This window comes from Malaya genurostris, chromosome 2 (assembly GCF_030247185.1).
Source record: "Malaya genurostris strain Urasoe2022 chromosome 2, Malgen_1.1, whole genome shotgun sequence".
In the NCBI taxonomy this organism is placed as follows: Eukaryota; Metazoa; Arthropoda; class Insecta; order Diptera; family Culicidae; genus Malaya; species Malaya genurostris.
Genome location: NC_080571.1, coordinates 281,076,654 through 281,094,488, shown reverse-complemented (window position 1 = coordinate 281,094,488; position 17,835 = coordinate 281,076,654). Strand labels below are relative to the sequence as shown.

The following is a 17,835-nucleotide window of genomic DNA, read 5'->3' as shown; positions in this document are numbered from 1 at the left end:
TTCTAGTGGCCCGCTCACCTAGAAAATTTATGATACCGTATTTTCAGGTGATTGTAGTATCTCGATTTGCTATATTTCAGTAGAGGCTTGACAGTTGCCGAAAGGAACTAACATTTTCAACTGAAAACCTATTTTCTATGCACATTATATTTTCAACTTTTGTAACAGCATATTACAAGAGAGCAAAAGAAATGAATGAACAATGTTTGCCTCAATCGATAAATAATTATAAGAAATCATGAATGTAAAATTGGAAAATCAGTCTTACAATTCTTTCGGAGATATTCCCTTTGCGCGTTTTCTCGAAACCGTCAGGGAACACACGATAACAATAAAACTACTGGACCAAACTGGGTATTTTGCTTTTCCCTATAGAGAGGTAAAAGAATTGCTGCAAAATCCGACTTTCAAACGGATCCTCCGAGTCCCATTTTTCAGAAATGGTTGAACCGATTTCCGCAAGCATCCCGTTTGAAAGCTACTAACAGATATTGAGTGGGGGGGTAATATAAATATAACACATATCGAAAAAAATAGAAATAATTCTTTATAATAACGCATGCGCTATCCAAAATAATAAACATTTCAACTGTTGTTGTTTACAAATCAGCGGAAACATTCTATTAACAATATTATTCCTTGTATCTAAAACCCTGAATCGTGATTTTTTAATAGTCTAAAATTATTAATATAACCGCTTGGTGTATGTTAGTCCCATCAGCACCCAATAAATTAAAATTCGATGAACATAGAGTAGTTCCCAATTTTCGTCTAATATGTCAATTATGGTGTTGTTTAAGTGAAACTAAATTTGTCCTCTGGGGTATCAGAGGAGGAATCACGTACGGTGATCAAGCGGTGATCACCAGAAATTTAGAAATCACAGAAGGTGATCGTGTATCACCAGTCTGGTGATTGGGTAATGGGGCAATAATTTTTTTATAATATGACTAAGGAAATAAAGTTTTCCAACCAAACTTTTTCCTATTCAAACTAATTTATTTCAGTGTCTTTTTATCGAAAACTTCGAAAACTAAACTGAATAGAATGTCGTAATCATTCAAGAATTCAATGAAACTCAAAAAAGTATCAGTACTTGACAAGAAGTGATGATCCATAAACTCGAACGTGATAATAAAATCATAATCATTCAAAAACATTCTCACTATTATCAGTCATGCAGAGATTCTCACTGAAAATGCTGAAATTCAATATGGTGGGTGATGTATTGAAAATCAATTTAAATCTGATCTTAATATGCCACTCTGTGATTAAAAACAATTATAATGACAATTATAACTTCAATCATGAAGCATGTTTCATGCAGAGTAAATTGCAGGTACATTTTTTATTCAGGTTTAAAAAAATATGTCACTATTGCTTGCTTTTCATACACCGAAGTAACAGGAGCGGAGAACTTGGCTAGAGCGAACACAAACAAGCGCTCAAACCAGCTCGGTGGAAGAGTGCTGTAGCAAGTGTTATCGTAGCCAACAGGCTTCCCAGTAGAGGGCTGGTTCAAGTGCTGCGCACAAATATTTGCACTCTTGTTACTTCTATACACAAAATTCATGCTAAATAGCGTTTAATAAGGGTAATAAAGTTACTTAGACCATGAGATTTAATCAACCCTAGAATTAAAACAAAGTCCTTTGTCTCTATAATCAATATTCAGATTGTATTGTTTTTTCGCTGTATCCTATTGCGCATATTGCTATTGCGTACTGAACTTCCGACATCTGAATATCATCATCAGCTAGTGCAAATCGCTGCATGGCTGATAATAGTGAGAATGATCATTCATAATCATGTGTGTATTTAAATAATATTACTGTAGTGATATTGAAAGGAAAGAAATTTTCCCCATACTTAGCGGAGGTGGACTAGGTGATAATTGTGCAGCACTGATCAGCACCCAATATCAATCTCAGGAAAACAAAAACATTTCGTTAACATTATAATGCAAACACTGGTGGTATGAAGATTTTTCGAAGGAAGGTTTTCCCAGTGTTACTTGTTTGATCTTCCTGAAATGTGTCAGAATATGCATTGATTGATATGATTAACAGAAATGCATAAACTGTTGCTTGAGAAGATTGAGCAAGCAACAAAGGGAACAACTGCTTTGGAATATTATGCCTATTGAGAGGTTTTACATGAAGATACAGTTATGATTATGTCCAGATTTCCAAAACAAACTTATATGAAATGCACCATCACACCACTAGGTGGACCGAATCAGCATGCCTTGCAATAACACGGATTATGTGAAACCTTATGCATAAGCGCACTGGCCGTTTCAACAGATTGCTGGAATCATTCGAACTGTTCAATTACAATGATGAAGCTCTACTTTACTTGAAAATCATTCCGAAGTGAAGTCGATGATCGGCGGACAAATTTGTTAGAGTTGGAACTAATTGATTTCCTCATTCGTCAACTAACAATCTCATCTTGTTTGTCTTAAAAGACCTAATTAACTCTGACTAGAATAGCACATCAAACTTGTAACATGTTAAAATAACTGGCAATGTAACGATCATCATAATGCACATTGCCCTTCAAGCAAAAACTTATATTCAGCCGACCGAACTCATCATGCAATCTTGCCATAGCCAGTTTTTTTATCCACCCTTCCCTACAACAGATCGTTTCGATCTAACTCCTGCTGAATATATCCAGTCACACTTGTCAATCGTTCGGATTTTCGATTGCACACGAACAGTTGGTTCATTTTTACGAACGAACATAATCGCTTCCGATGATGTTCGCTGGCACTCTTTAACTCATGCATTGGCAATTGGGTTCGTGTTTCAAAATTTTGCGATTTTCAATTCTCTTATTCTCCGCCATCGCACGCAGTATGATACCGAACGAGTTTGAGTGACTCTGTTATGTATTATTGAGTACGCAATGGAACGATGATGCATAGTGAAAGATGATCGTGTGTATTCAGGGTGATGATTGATTTTTTCCGTCCTTGCCTACCAGGCAAATTTTCGCGGTAATTTTTTTGTTAACACTAGTGTAAAAATGACTGAAACAAAGGTTTTCGTTCATGTGCCGTTCGCCCTCGCTGCCGTTCGTTCGAACATAGCTAAAACGAAGCAACCTTATACCGTTTTCGTTTTTGAACCTAGACGCGAGCGACTCTGACTCCGAGTAAAACGAACACGTGGTACGCGCCCTAAACAACAACTCATGAAAAAGAGAAAAAAAATAAACAAACTTGCATGGATGCGTGGTGCGACCCGAGAAAAATTTCAAAGCGAAACTATGCGATTGGAGTCCGATCTAGAGCGACCTCAGGTTGCTAAAACAAACATATAAAACGTTGTTTTGGCGACTCTGGGTCAGCTTTCGGGCTGATTTGATCAATAAACGAAAACGGTATTAGATTCGCGTAAACCGAGCAAACGAGACTATTGCAGCTTTGTATGCAAGGGTTTGCCGCCTTCGATGGCGAGTCATACATAACAATATTACATTGTATTTATGGACGGTTCATTATATTTGAAAAATGAGCATTATTTATGACATGCACGATATGTTCCTGTACAATACATAAAAAAAACTCTAAGAAAATTCAATAATTTTCCGTGAAGTGATTCTTTCCCTGAAAATCCACCTGAAGAACAAATGATAAATTAGTATCTTTAAAATTTTATAATAAAAACAAATGAAAATATGCATCACTTAATGTTGTTGAATATTTCCTCTTTAAGATTTGACATTTTTTTCGAGCCAAACTATGAATGGAACAAGCTTCGTGTGGCATAGGTCTTTTGATGCTGCAAAAAAAAAGATGAATGAAAAAAAATATCCTAACAGTCTGGATTTGGTGAGTGGGTTGGATAAAAGTCCCAGACGAAAAATAAACCCGAACCAGATGAAACACCGTGGTGGTGAGTATTTATTTGGTAGTTACTTGCATTCTCCATGGACTAAACGTTGTGAAAGAGAAATCGGTCCTAATTCGATTTTCATTTTTAGGGGGCATATCTTAAAAATAACGCATAAAAGGTTTTTTTTGGGTGCCATTGTTTTAACTAATTGAATCATACAATTCAGGATTGACAAATTTGTTTTAGCAGGACCCATTGTAAGGGACGTAATTTTGTCAGAACTGAGTAAGTTAAAAAAAAATTAAACAAAATGTGTTATTTACGTAACATCTTCGATACATCAGTGCATAGCAGTTACAATTGAACTGCCAATGCAACATAGCAGATCAACATGAACCACTAGCATACGGGCTGCGAACCTATGATAGAATTCCAGCTAAGCATGTGTAAAAATTGCAAATTTCAGATGCAACAGTGAAAACAATGCTCGAATGAAACGCACCGTGTCTTATCTTGCGTGAGTTCATCTCAAACAGATTGATAGATAATGTTTAATGGTTGTAATGAATGGAAAATCTGAAGATGAATGTGAGTGCAGTTATCCCAGATGGAAGAAAATCGATAACGTCTGCATAAAGGACTCATCCCCCAGGTGGCTATTGTTCGCGGGTAGACTCCTGTCAAAGAAAATCGGTTCGGTCGTTGCTGCCGGGGTGGAGAGGCGATGTTAACACAAAAGAAACGATCCGTATCGTTTCATTCTTCGGCAAGACAGCAACTGATACCATAAAAGATGTTCATTTTTGCTGTGTCTACCGACAATCAATAATCTGATTTAACCTCCAACCATGCTCCCATTAAGTATTACAATATTCCAGGAGTCTTTTTTTTATTTAACATTTCATTTGTATTCAATGAAAACCAGAATGGAAAAACCTGATCAATTAAATAGCAGAAATATATTTCCCTTATTTGATTAATTGGACTACTCTGAATGTGATGAAACAAAATTCACAAAACAACTAAATCATCCTGTTTAGTACTGTTCAGACTTCGCTCGACCGAAACCTGTCTCTATTTTTATTATTGCTCTTGTGTCATCTCTTTACAAAGGAACAACAAGTTGAGTATTAAATATAATACTATTTCGTTTTCAGAAAAAAAGTTATACAGTTACAAAACAATCGCAGCTCATTCACGTTCGGTTGTTCAACCTGTTTCCTTCACCGCTATGAAAACACGTGTCAAATAATATAGTAGTTGAACCATTGATCCCAACACGTAGATTTCGAACAATCAAAATCAACTTATGTATTTACGGCAGAGGTCTTCCTGGCTCAACCAGCTGAACTCAAGTTTCTAATTCGATATCGTCATAGACGTAACAAATGTTACGGTTCATCCCGTAGGTATAATTTAAATCGTATTAAACCCGAATCAAACTCCGTCAAACTCATTCCCCTTGCAAACTAGAATGTATTTGGGCGCAGTGGAGGGAAAGTGACCGAATCTGCCTACGAACAGCACAGCAGAGAAACTTTTGCTCTGCTGAAATTTCTTCGAAACACACAAATAAGCGGCGAGGGTACTTTTGGGAGGCTCACTAGCATATTAAGGCATTAAAAAGTCATTTCTCTAACGGAATTCACTCGGAACTTTAGCACGTCCGGCTAGCTGATCGATGAAAATTCGGAACAAACACTGTTTTTTCGAATATTATGAATCGGAACTTTTCTGTTGTTGAAAATTATATTCAAGACAGTAGAGTTCAAAATAGCTTTGAAAAGGGGAAGCCAAACACATGGCAAGCAATATTGATTCAAGAAAAAAATGCCTAATAAGGTGAATTGAATTGAAAGCTTGTGCAGTCGTACCCAGTACCGGTTTCTCAATATCATTCACTTTTCAATCATTCCAATCACATCATTTCCTAATTGTGAGTTTCCTCATAGCCCAGTAGGCTTCGATTCGGTGTAGTTCAGAGCGCTTCTGTAGATTTACGTTGTAAGCATCCAGATACACTAGATAAGACTCATTTCATTCGACCATTTCACTACGCTTTTAAAATAGTGGTATAAAGCTAAATTCAACCACAATAATGATTTTTCATTGTTTTTCACCGAAATCGGTAAAGAAACGGTTTGGGAGGTAATTATTCTTGTAAATTTCACCGTTGAAAATGTTTGCTTGGTCCGTTTCAATTACCAATGAATACACCGGGTTTTACTTTTTTTTCGTACATGTAAAAAAGCTATAGAATTCCGACGACCAGTGTCTCGTATACCAATCGATTCAGCTCGACGAATGGAGCAAATGTCCGGATGTATATCTATATGTGTGTTGTTAGCAAAGAGATCAAGATCTCAGAGAAGGCTTGAACGATTCAGGCCCGTACCTAGGATTTTATTTCGGGAGGGGCCCAAAGATTTAAAAATAATGTTACTGAAGATTGCTTATGTACCTAATTCTAGGTGTGCATTTTACGGCTGTTTTCGACATGGATTGAAATTTTTTTCACTGGAACTGATAGTTTTACATTTCATTACGTTTACTGTCTTGTTATTTCTGTAACACATGCCTGAGACATTCTAAATAATTAAATGTTTTTGATTTCGGGAGGGGCCAGGGCCCCTCGGGCCCCCTCTGGGTACTTGACTGATTTTGATCAAACTACTTAGTTCGAAAAAATCTTGTGATTTTACATCTCATAAGAAATCATAAATGAAGAGTCGTATTTCACATAAATTTATATTCAAGAACATGTAAAATTGTGTGATTTGAAAATTACATGACTTGAAATCGAATGAAATAAAAAACAAAAGATCGATAGCAACAGTGCGACTTTAACCGAGAAACATTAGATATAATACTATTTCGTTTACAAATAGTATACAAATCACGTCAGTTAATCGACTGAACCACACAAGCCCATATCAGCTTGATGGATAATTCATCCCTATAGCGGCACTTGCCGTATTGGCGATTCAATGCATAGGGCGCTGGTCTTACAAACTAGTTGTCGTATGTTCGAACCTCAACCTGGAAGATTCTTAGTGTCAGTAGAATCGTAGTACGAGTAGTGATTCTGTACGCTATGAATCGGCTGCGAAGTATCAACGTTGGCAACATTTTTATACACATTCTGTCAAATTTTGACGCATATCGTACGATTAGTTTTTGTTTGGCGTCTATACGAAGAAGTTGAAAATTTTCGTGTGGCGATTTTCATAATGGATGAAAATTTAGAACAACGTGCGTGCATCAAATTTTGTGTTGCAAATGGATTTAAGTGTTCCGAAACGTTGAAAATGTTAGAAAAGGCCTTTGGTGAATCGTGTCTAGGAAAACACAGACATACGAGTGGTATAAACGCTTCAAAGGTGGTCATAAAAGCTTTGATCATGATGAGATCCCTGGCCGCCCAACAACATCTGTTACTGAAGAAAACATTGAATCGGCGAAGCAAATCGTGTTGCAAAATCGTTCTGTACCGATTAGAAAGATTGCTGTGTTGTTGGGCATCTCTTATGGATCAGCCGAACACATTTTAACTGATGTTTTGGGTTTGAAACGCGTCGCTTCTCGGCTGGTGCCAAAAAAGCTGAATTTCATTCAAAAACAGCGTCGTGTTGATGTGGCCAAAGAGATGATTTCCAACGCAGATAGTGACAAACATCATCAACCAAGCACCGTACTCTCCAGATATGGCCCTGTGTGACTTTTTCCTCTTCCCCAGACTCAAATTGCCATTGCGGGGAACGCGTTTTGAGAAAATAGAGACCATAAAAGAGAATTCGCTGCGTGAACTAAAGGCTATACCTTCGGCGGCCTATAAAACTTGTATGGAAAATCGCAGGAGGAGAGTACTTTGAAGGCGATAATAAGAAATTTATGAAAAATTGAAATTTTGCGTTTTTTAATAAAATTCCGATTTTTTTTTATCATAAGGTAATGCCAAGACTTTGCTTTGGTACTTGGTAGCCGAATGTAAATTACATTCGGAGCCTGTAAAATTCGGTTCGAGTGGAATATTGCGTCATTTGTAAAGATAAATAGTTATGAATTGTATCGTTTGTAGAAATATGTCAGCTGTAAAATTCATAATTTTTTCTGTGCAGTTTAAAAGAAGTATATTTTGTTTGAATTTGCGAAACCAATCGTTCAGCTCCTGTTGTCGAAATACCATTTTTAAATTTCTTTTTGAAAGTAAACAATATGCACGTCGATACAAAAAAGAAAATATTAACTGCACAGTCGTTAAGGTGGTTCATGTTTGGATAGAAATCGGGAATTTTACTTTCTTAATTGAATATAAAAATGATTGCACTTAACACTTTATTTTCAGCAACTTTGCAGAAAATGCCATTTTCCTAGCTCTTAATTCGATCGAATTACATTCATTTTGCGGAGTAAGAGTAAGATGTCTTTATAAAAACCTGTTTTAATCCACCATAATTTAAAAAAGTTCAGAAAATAGTTTTGAATATTTCCGTTGCATAATACTACTACATTGATACACCACATTTGAATTTAAGTAATGAAAATCTATTCATATGTGAGAAAGTAAAGTGAGCTCCATTTTATCATATTTGATTATTATTGTCGGTACTTCCGGAACCGAAAGCTGGATATCGGCTTAGTGACATTCGGTTCATTTAACTATACACTAACACATTTACGGTTCTATATGACGATTTGAATTTTGGAATAAAATGTACCGGTATTCGGACTTGGATAAAATTCAGCAAATCATTTATGGGACTATCAATGGTTTATTTGGTTAAAGAGTCTCATGGTCTGCAAACTAGAGAAAATCACTAGCCAACAATCCGTTGTAAATGAAAGATAACGATTGAGAAATGAATATTCGTTTGTGTTTTTCAATACAATAAAATATTGATATACTTTTGGATGGGATTTTTTTAATTAAATTTATGTCGTATCATCGACACAATAGAAGCATTTGGCGCTTTGGACATCGAGAAAATCTGTCAATAACTTCATCAATAAAATCGTTTTGACGTTGCAACTGAGACAGCAAATTGTTCTCAATTGCCATAAGCATAATCCACTGAAACCCCTCCTGAAGGTATGCATACAAGTTCTCACAGAGCTAAACGTGACAGAGAGAACAACAAATCTGAGCTGAGCTGAGTAATTCGTTCTTTTCTTGAATCTGTGCAGTAACTAATGTGCATGGAAAAAAAAACACTAACACAGTGACAAGAGATACTTGAAATTTTGTAGAATTGCTGTGGATAAAATCGGTCATAATTTTATATTCGGTATCATCCGACCTGCTTTTGTCGAATCAATTGGGAATCTAAAAAAACAATTTCACTTCTGTTTACCGGTTGTGTAGGTGCACGAGATGCACACACAAGGACGAGACGCCACTGAGTTTATGAACAAAGTATTCCTGAACTCGACGTTTTCATACTGAGCACCCTATCTCCGGAACCAGGGGTTTGATCCGAATGAAAATTGGGATATTCTTATGGCACCCTAAGAACTTCCATCTTCGAGAAAAGTGAGTGACATTATTTTCACATTTTTTGTGCCATGAGACCTTTCATTTGAATTTAAGTTTGTGAAAATCGGCTACGCCATTTCTGAGAAAAGCGATTGACATTATTTTCACATTTTTAATGCATAATTTTAACATTTTTGGTTGATATCACCCTGTAACTCTGTAACCGGAAGTCCGATCCAAATGATCCAAACCATGAGACCTTCAATTTTAATTTAAGTTTGTGAAAATCGGTTTAGCCATTTCTGAGAAAATTGAGTGATTTTATTTTCACATTTTTGGTGCATATCACCCTGTAATTCCGAAAACGGAAGCCGGATCCAAATAAAATTCAGGAACTTTGTATGGGACCATGAGACCTTTCATTTGAATCTAAGTTTGTGAAAATCGGTTAAGCCTCACACACACACACACACACACACACACACACACACACACACACACACACACACACACACACACACACACACACACACACACACACACACACACACACACACACACACACACAGAGAGAGAGAGAGAGAGAGAGAGAGAGAGAGAGAGAGAGAGAGAGAGAGAGAGAGAGAGAGAGAGAGAGAGAGAGAGAGAGAGAGAGAGAGAGAGAGAGAGAGAGAGAGAGAGAGAGAGAGAGAGAGAGAGAGAGAGAGAGAGAGAGAGAAGAGAGAGAGAGAGAGATGAGAGAGAGAGAGAGAGAGAGAGAGAGAGAGAGAGAGAGAGAGAGAGAGAGAGAGAGAGAGAAGAGAGAGAGAGAGAGAGACATATGCTTAGCTCGTCGAGCTGAGTCGAATGGTATATGATAATCGGCCTCGGTTCAACAACCGGTTTTTGTTGTGATTGTATAGCCTTTCTATATGAGAAAGGCAAAAACCATTTTGTTTGTTCTAGCAAGGTTCGTCCATTCGGGTATGGTATTGAAATTGAATAAAACAAACATGGAAAAAGTAAAATAATATCTTTGATTCGATTCCCTGTTAGTTTGGAGAGTTAGTTTGCAATTTGAGTTCGCACTTCTTTCAGAAATAGATCCCACCCATTTTACACTAAATTTCAGCATAAACATATTTCAGATGGCCCGGTGCAGCAATAGTTTTGTAGCTCTTAGTTCAACAAGACATATTTCAGTTTAAATTCTACCCGTTCATCCACTGGGCGTATTTTCAAAAAAAGGCGTTTTATATTATTCACGACAAAACTAGTTCAGGGTTATGTATTGAAAGTCAGCAAACTATGCCACACCTCTTGAAGTGTGCGAACAGGAACAACATTTAGCAGTTGCTAAGAATAAATCCTCAGTTTGACATCCATCCAATCTATAGGGATCTAGTGCACTGTACAAACAGCTTGTCGCCTAGACAGCCAGAAAGTTGAAAATCACCTTATTCTGACCCGTTTAGTTTGATGGATCGACCCCAGCGACTTCCAGTACGTGTCAACTCGATTTGAAACCATATCGGCATGTCGAAAATTTAATCTTCCGATTATCGATCGCTGAAGAGCAAAGCTGGTTTCAAAATATGCATGCATTTCTTATTCATAGGAATATCCGTACGCAAACGATAGTTAAGAGGGGAAGCTGCACTAAAATAGAATCGATGCAACAGCAGCGCTCGTTATCGTCGTAACATTAATAACAATCAATTCGTGTAACCTGTTGGCAGCATAATGGACCATTCTGACCAGTAAACGTTCTTGTCTAACTGTGACATCATCATCAGCATCAACGGCACTGTTCCAGGCACCCACCCATGCAGTGCTGCTGCAGGATTACACCATTATCGGTGTCATCGTTCACGATGGCCAGCTTCGCCAAAAGCGGTTTCGAAAGCTGTTCGATCGACCGATCGAAATTAAACTTTTCACTCGTGACTGAAACAGCTAACAACCAACAGAACCGTGCACACGTTGTCGTGACAGTGGCACAGTATCGCATTGGACAGACTATAACTGCTGATTGCAAAACGGTGATTTTCCCTAAATCTACATACTCTATTCAATCGTTCAACAGATGATGTGGAAACAGTCAGTGATTCAATAAAAGCTAATGGCAAATATGATTGAAGATTCCTTCCATAGTACGTAGGTTCCAACGTGAATCAGCAGTGGAAACGATTGAGTTACGATTGGGGTGTTCGTGCTAGATAACAGGTATCGGATTTATGGAGGCTGAGTTGTTGAACTTTGCCCACGACTGAATGATGTTTTTTTTCTCGGATAGACGAACGCCATATGTTCTAAATGCATTACAGATAAGGATACCATGCAATGAATAATAAATCACCACGCGTCTCCTTCATTAGAATTCAATGAAGAGTGAGAACTTTTGTGATTGATGTTCGCTCTGCGTTCATTAACAGACCCATGAGAATGGAAGAGTAGCTCGTTTGAATATGTATTACGAAAGTTATCCAGTTGCTACGTTTGAAAACTTTTTGGGTAGATTTTTATTTGCTATAGCTCACTTCCAGCAACAATTAATTATTTCACCCGTTCACTGGATCTAAGTGATCGCTTTAGGGACCACACCAAATAGGAAAACAATACAATGATAAATAAGCGATAAGACAAAGTTTCTTAATAGAATTTGACGACGGTAGGTAGGACTGTAAATAAAATTTCTGGTGATGATTATGTTGTATGTGTGTCTTCCAAGAGGGTCGAAGTAAGACTTACGTTTTCGTGTCTGAATCGGGTGAGAATTTTGATTTCACGCAGCGTCCGCTGGCAGTAGGTCTGATGCTCGAAGGGGGAAATTTTTTTAATTGCAACTTTTGTTTTTGTCACTGTATCAACTGCAGACCTGTAATTAGAAGTAAGAGGAAAAATCACATTGATTAGTGAATGTTTTGGGTTGGGTAGAGAATGAAACAAAAATGATGCATTTATTATTCATAATTTCACATGTTTTTACGCCTTCCACGTACTAATTCGTATTTCTCTACTGAGTGAGGGTAATTAAAAATACTAATAACTTTATCTCGTTCTTCTTAAGGTGCAATGATTAATTGAAAATCCATTTTCGAAACAGACATTTCATTGCGGATTTCTTAATCATTTCAATTGAGAATTCTTCCCGGACAAAGGCACCGTTTAATCAATTACCGAGTGAGATACCTGGAACTAATTTTGGACCCATTTTTCAACTTTCAAGTGGACCGGCTCGCATCGCTTTACTGGAGACACATCCACTTTTCAACCGTGAAATAATGCATGCTGGCGTCTGTGAATAATGTTGATCGATTACACTTGAAAAATAGAGGGAAAAACTCCTAACTTGGTGTTTTGGTCGAACGGAGTTCTTTTGAGCCTTTCATTAAAAAAAAAACTTTCCGGCTCCGAGCCGAGCACCATGACTACGTGGAAAGGATAAAAAAATTTATTGATTTATGTGTTGTATCCTGGCGGACAGTGCTAGAAGTTTTGGAGCCATGCCCGGTTGCACGGGTAATGATAATGTCTTCCGGAGGTGTCCAACTATGGCCGATAGTGGGTGGTTTGATCGCATCGTTAGGATGAAAAACGGATCAGTGTACACTTCAGCGGCTGTGGCTTTGGATGTCATTAATTATTTCGGGATCCTGCGGTAACGCGAATCATGCAATTGATACAACAACAAAGTTTTTTCGTTGGTAATTTATAGCTACAGAATAGAATGAAAAATGTTGCTTTTAAGTTTTGGGAAGCCCTTTTCAAATCTGGAGACGACGAGAGTTTTTGATAGTTTGGTTCGTAAAGCATACGATAATGCTTCTACATCTATTTATTCATTTGGGAGTATGGGAAGGCACACTGGAGCTTAAATTCACATTCTTTTTCTCCAGCAGGCATAGAACCTCCTCATCTCGTATACCAACAGATTACAAGAATCCAGAAGATACAATTGCCTTAAGCTTTAGCTAAGGCTTAGTTTCAGTACTTAGAATTCAAGTTGAGCGGAGAAGCTGCTTGAAATTGAGATAAAAAATGAACTCTTTATCGGATTGTGAGACAGAAAAAAATTAACTACGTGAGAAATTCGATTGAATAGACAACGAAAAGGTTCATTATAGCCGTAATTGGTGCGAGTGGATGTAATTCTCAGGAATTGATGAGATCGAAGATTACGAGAATGGATATCTAGATTCAGTTTCAGTAACAATTCAGTTCGAAATCGTAACAAATCTGCCCCAAAAATGGCTCTGGAGATATTTCGGTGACAGGATAACAGGTCTAGATCGATAAGTCAATAGCGTTTATGATAACTTGGTAGATTATAGGGATCTCTCCAAGGAAAACTACCCTGAATAGCTTCTACTGATGGGTTTAACACAAGGGCTGAAAAGTCCCGGGCCTAACGCATCGATGGCGCTAGTTTTATTGCAGTCACATTTTTTCCAGTTAATACTAACCTTTAAAAGACAGCTGTTTAAATTTTGTGATATTCTTTACACTACTTCTTTATGGCAAAAAAAACGTTCAAACGAAGCACTTGAAAAGAGTTATGGAGACTCTGCTCCGTCAGAAACAACAATAAAACGTTAGTTTGCTGACTTCAAACGTAGTCATAGAGACACCAATGATGCAGAACGCAGTGGACGTCCAAATGAGACGGTAACACCAGCAAACATAAAAAAAATCCACAAAATCGTTTTGAATAATCGAAAAGTGAAGTTGCGTGAGTTAGCAGACATCGTAAAGATATCAGAAGAACGTGTTGATGATTCTGAGGAGTGTTTGTTCATGTTTAAACGTAACAAACCGGAATTTTTGAGTCGATATGTGACAATGGATGAAACATGGATTCATCACTTCACTCCGGAATCAAAACGAACGTCATCTGAGTGGACAGCAACTGGTGAACCTTGTTCCGAAAGCAAAGCAATCGGCTGGAAAGGTTATGTCCTCGGTATTATGGGATGTGCGTGGTGTAATATTTATCGACTATCTTGAGAAAGGAAATACCATTAACAGTTAATATTATATAGCGTTATTGAAACGTTTGAAGGCTGAAATTGCAAAGAAACGTCCGCATATGGCAAAGAAAAAAGTTTTGTTCCATCAAGACAACACATCTTATCACAAGTCAATCAAAACAATGACAAAACTACATGAATTGAACTTCGAATTGCTCCCACATCCACCATATTCGCCAGATTTGGCTCCCAGCGACTACTGGCTGCTCGCAGACCTGAAAAAAATGCTCGTCGGTAAAAAAATTTACACGAATGAAGAGGTTATCGCTGAAACTGAGGTCTATTTTGAGGCAAAAGATATATCGTTCTACAAAAGTGGTATTGAAATGTTAATGTGGCGCTGGAATGATTGCGTTGTTCTTGATGGAGATTGAGTTGATGAGTAAAGTTTATTATAAACAAAAAAAAAACATGTTCTTTGTTGGGCCCGGAACTTTTCAGTTCATGTTTTAATACCATTCTGTTAAGATTGTGCTGCAAATTTACTGTGGAAATTCTATACCAACTTTGTTTCTCTGTTACATGTGTGAACACATTTCAGAAAGCAACCCGACGAAATAGCGCTGAACGCGTACACGTACTTTGTATGGACTGGCAGAAGTTCATCATGTCTCGCTACTTTCTGGCCATCCTGGCCCTTTTATCGAACCAAACTTTAACTATCCCATCCATCCACCCTTTATTTCGTTCATTATGTTGTTAAGAAATTTTTATCAGTTCTGACTTGTGTTCGAGGTACACATCAGTTTTTCTGTTCTAAGTAATAGATCCAAAAGACGTGTTTTAAAATCATTCAGAGGTTTTGGTACCTCCTGTGTACGGTTTGTGCTAAAGCGCACATGACTAATTTCATTTTTGCCATTATCATATAGAAAGGCAAAAATCACTGTGAAAACCGACTTTTGAAACGAGGCCCGGAAGGCCCAATTTCATTCGACTCAGCTCGACGATCTGAGCAAATGTCTGTGTGTGTATGTGACAAATAATGTCACTCGCTTTTCTCGAAATGGCTGAACCGATTTACGCAAACTCAGATTCAAATGAAAGATCTAATGGTCCCATAGATCGCTATTGAATTTTATCCCGATTCGACATCTGGTTCCGGAATTACAAGGAAATATGTGCAAATGCACATTAAGTTTTCTCGGAAATAACTCAACCGATTTTCACAAACTAAGATGAAAATGGAATGTCTTAAAATTCTTTAAAAAGTCCCCGAGAAGTTGATCCAGATCCGGCTGCGAAGTCTGTTGAAACAGAAGGTCAAATTCCACTACAGGAATGTAATACTAAGGCTTTGCTTTGACTTGTCGGTTACGTCACTTACGCGATTATATTTTCGGATTTTTCGATTACATCTCCCGTACCGGAAGTGCCATTTGCTAGGACCATTCGGAACTTATCAATCCCCGAGACTTAATAGTAACCTTGTAGTTCGCTGAGCCATCTCCGAGAATCGAAAATGCTATTTTTCGGTTACGTCACTTATACCATCATATCTCCAAAACCGGAAATTTCCTACGTTCTACCTTCAAACTTGACCAAGTGACGCAATAGTAGCTTTCAGACGATCATAGGATTGTTGAAATCGGTTCTGTAATTTTCGAGAAAAGGGAGCAAATAGAAAAAAAACAGTTCGGTTTGTCGGTTCCGTCATCTATGTAATTCTATCTCCGGAACCGGGAATGTCAGTCATTTACTTTCGATTTTGATCAATTACTAAATTGTGCTTTTCAGATGTGCCAAAGTTTATTGAAATCGAGTTAGACATCTATGAGAAAATTGAGTGAAAATTGTTTGAGAGGTTCACACACACAGATTTTTCCCGATGTTGTCGAGTAGAACTGAATATTCGTCTTTGGTTCTTCATACAATATCTAGCGGCTTATGTGGAGAATGATCAACACTTAATTAATTTGTTATATATTTATTATAGCATCAAATATCAAAACTAATATTTTAACGTACAGGATGCGACAGGAAAAAAATGCAACAACTTATTATATTTCTTTTAAGTCCCACCATCACCTACTTTAAACCAAAATGTCAACATTTTCGAGTTCGAGTTCGAGTTCGATATTAAATCCAATTAAAAATTTCAGAAATAAACAGTGGTGACAAAAAACAGGATGGATCGGTAGCAATTTTTTACAAAATTTAGCACACGTCTTCAATATGACCTACCAATTATAACATGGATAAATTCGACACAAGATTTTATTTTATAATGGGTAACAATGTATTTTTGCATGAACTTTCTTCGACTAGTCGTAACTCGGATACTGTTAATTGTATGACAATGGCGGACAACAATAAATTGCAGAAGATAAATTGGACATACTAAAAACATACATACTGAAAAAACTAATGCAATTTCCAGAATTAGAATAACCAAACAAAAATAAAATGAAACGCAATCCGCATCGCTATTTTTTGCCTTTCTCTATAGAAAGGTATTAGAATTGCTGGAAAAACCGACTTTCGAACGGAGCCTCAGAGACCCATAGTGTTATATACCATTCGACTCAGTTCGTCGAGATCGGAAAATGTCTGCGCGTGTGTGTGTGTGTGTGTGTGTGTGTGTGTGTATGTGTGTGTGTGTGTATGTATGTGTGTGTATGTGTGTGCACTTTTCGAAGATATTTGAACGCGCTCAATTTTCTCAGAGATGGCTGAACCGATTTGAACAAACTCGGGCTCGTTTGAAAGCTACTGTCGGACCATTGATCAAGTTCGAAGATCAAATGGCTGTGACTTTTGGTTCCGGAGATATGATTGTATAAGTAACGTAACCGACAAAAAGCGTTGTATTTGAACGCGCTCAATTTTCTCAGAGATGGTTGATCCGATTTTAACAAACTTGGGCTAACCGTAACCGACAAAACACGGTGATTTTTACCGCTCTTATATATATAAGGGTGCCAAAATTTTGGGATCACCTTTATTTTCGTTAAGTTCTAGTGCTCAAAAGTTTAAGCACCTCGAAAAAAAGCCTTCATGCAAAATTTGACCTAAATCAGACATGCTTAAGGGGTGCTGCCCGGTGGTAAAGGTTTGACAATTTTCGATCTTGAAAAAGCACCATAGGGGGGAGTACATGAAATTTCCAAAATCGAAAATTTTTTTTGATGCCGAAACTCTTAAAACTGCATGAAACATCGAAATGTAGTGTCATCTCAAAAAAAAATTTTTTTGAAAATATCAACTTTCTGGGACTTTCTAGTCCCAAAAAGTCGACTTTTTCAAAAAATTTTTTTTTCGAGATGACACTAAATCTCGACGTTTCATGCAATTCTAAGCCTTTTGACATCAAAAATTTTTTTTCGATTTCGAAAATTTCATGTACTTCCCCCTATGGGGATTTTTCAAGATATATGAAAATTCCACTAAGTGGACTAAGAAGGCCAAGCACTAATTTGGAAAAATGATGCTGACTGTGTGACATAAACACTGAAGCATGCTTTTGTGAAATACTCGAATCAATCTGAATCAATTAGTTTCGAAATTA

General features: G+C 37.3%; 1 protein-coding gene across 3 annotated transcripts in view; it reads right to left on the bottom strand.

Moving 5' to 3' along the window:
- Positions 1-17,835, bottom strand: part of LOC131430282 (mitogen-activated protein kinase 1) — a 217,629-nt gene that overhangs the window by 40,315 nt on the left and 159,479 nt on the right. For all 3 annotated transcript variants that reach the window (XM_058595137.1, XM_058595138.1, XM_058595139.1), the window contains exon 3: positions 12,049-12,175. In XM_058595137.1, coding sequence (XP_058451120.1) covers positions 12,049-12,175 — 127 coding nt within the window. The remainder of the gene's footprint in view (positions 1-12,048; positions 12,176-17,835) is intronic.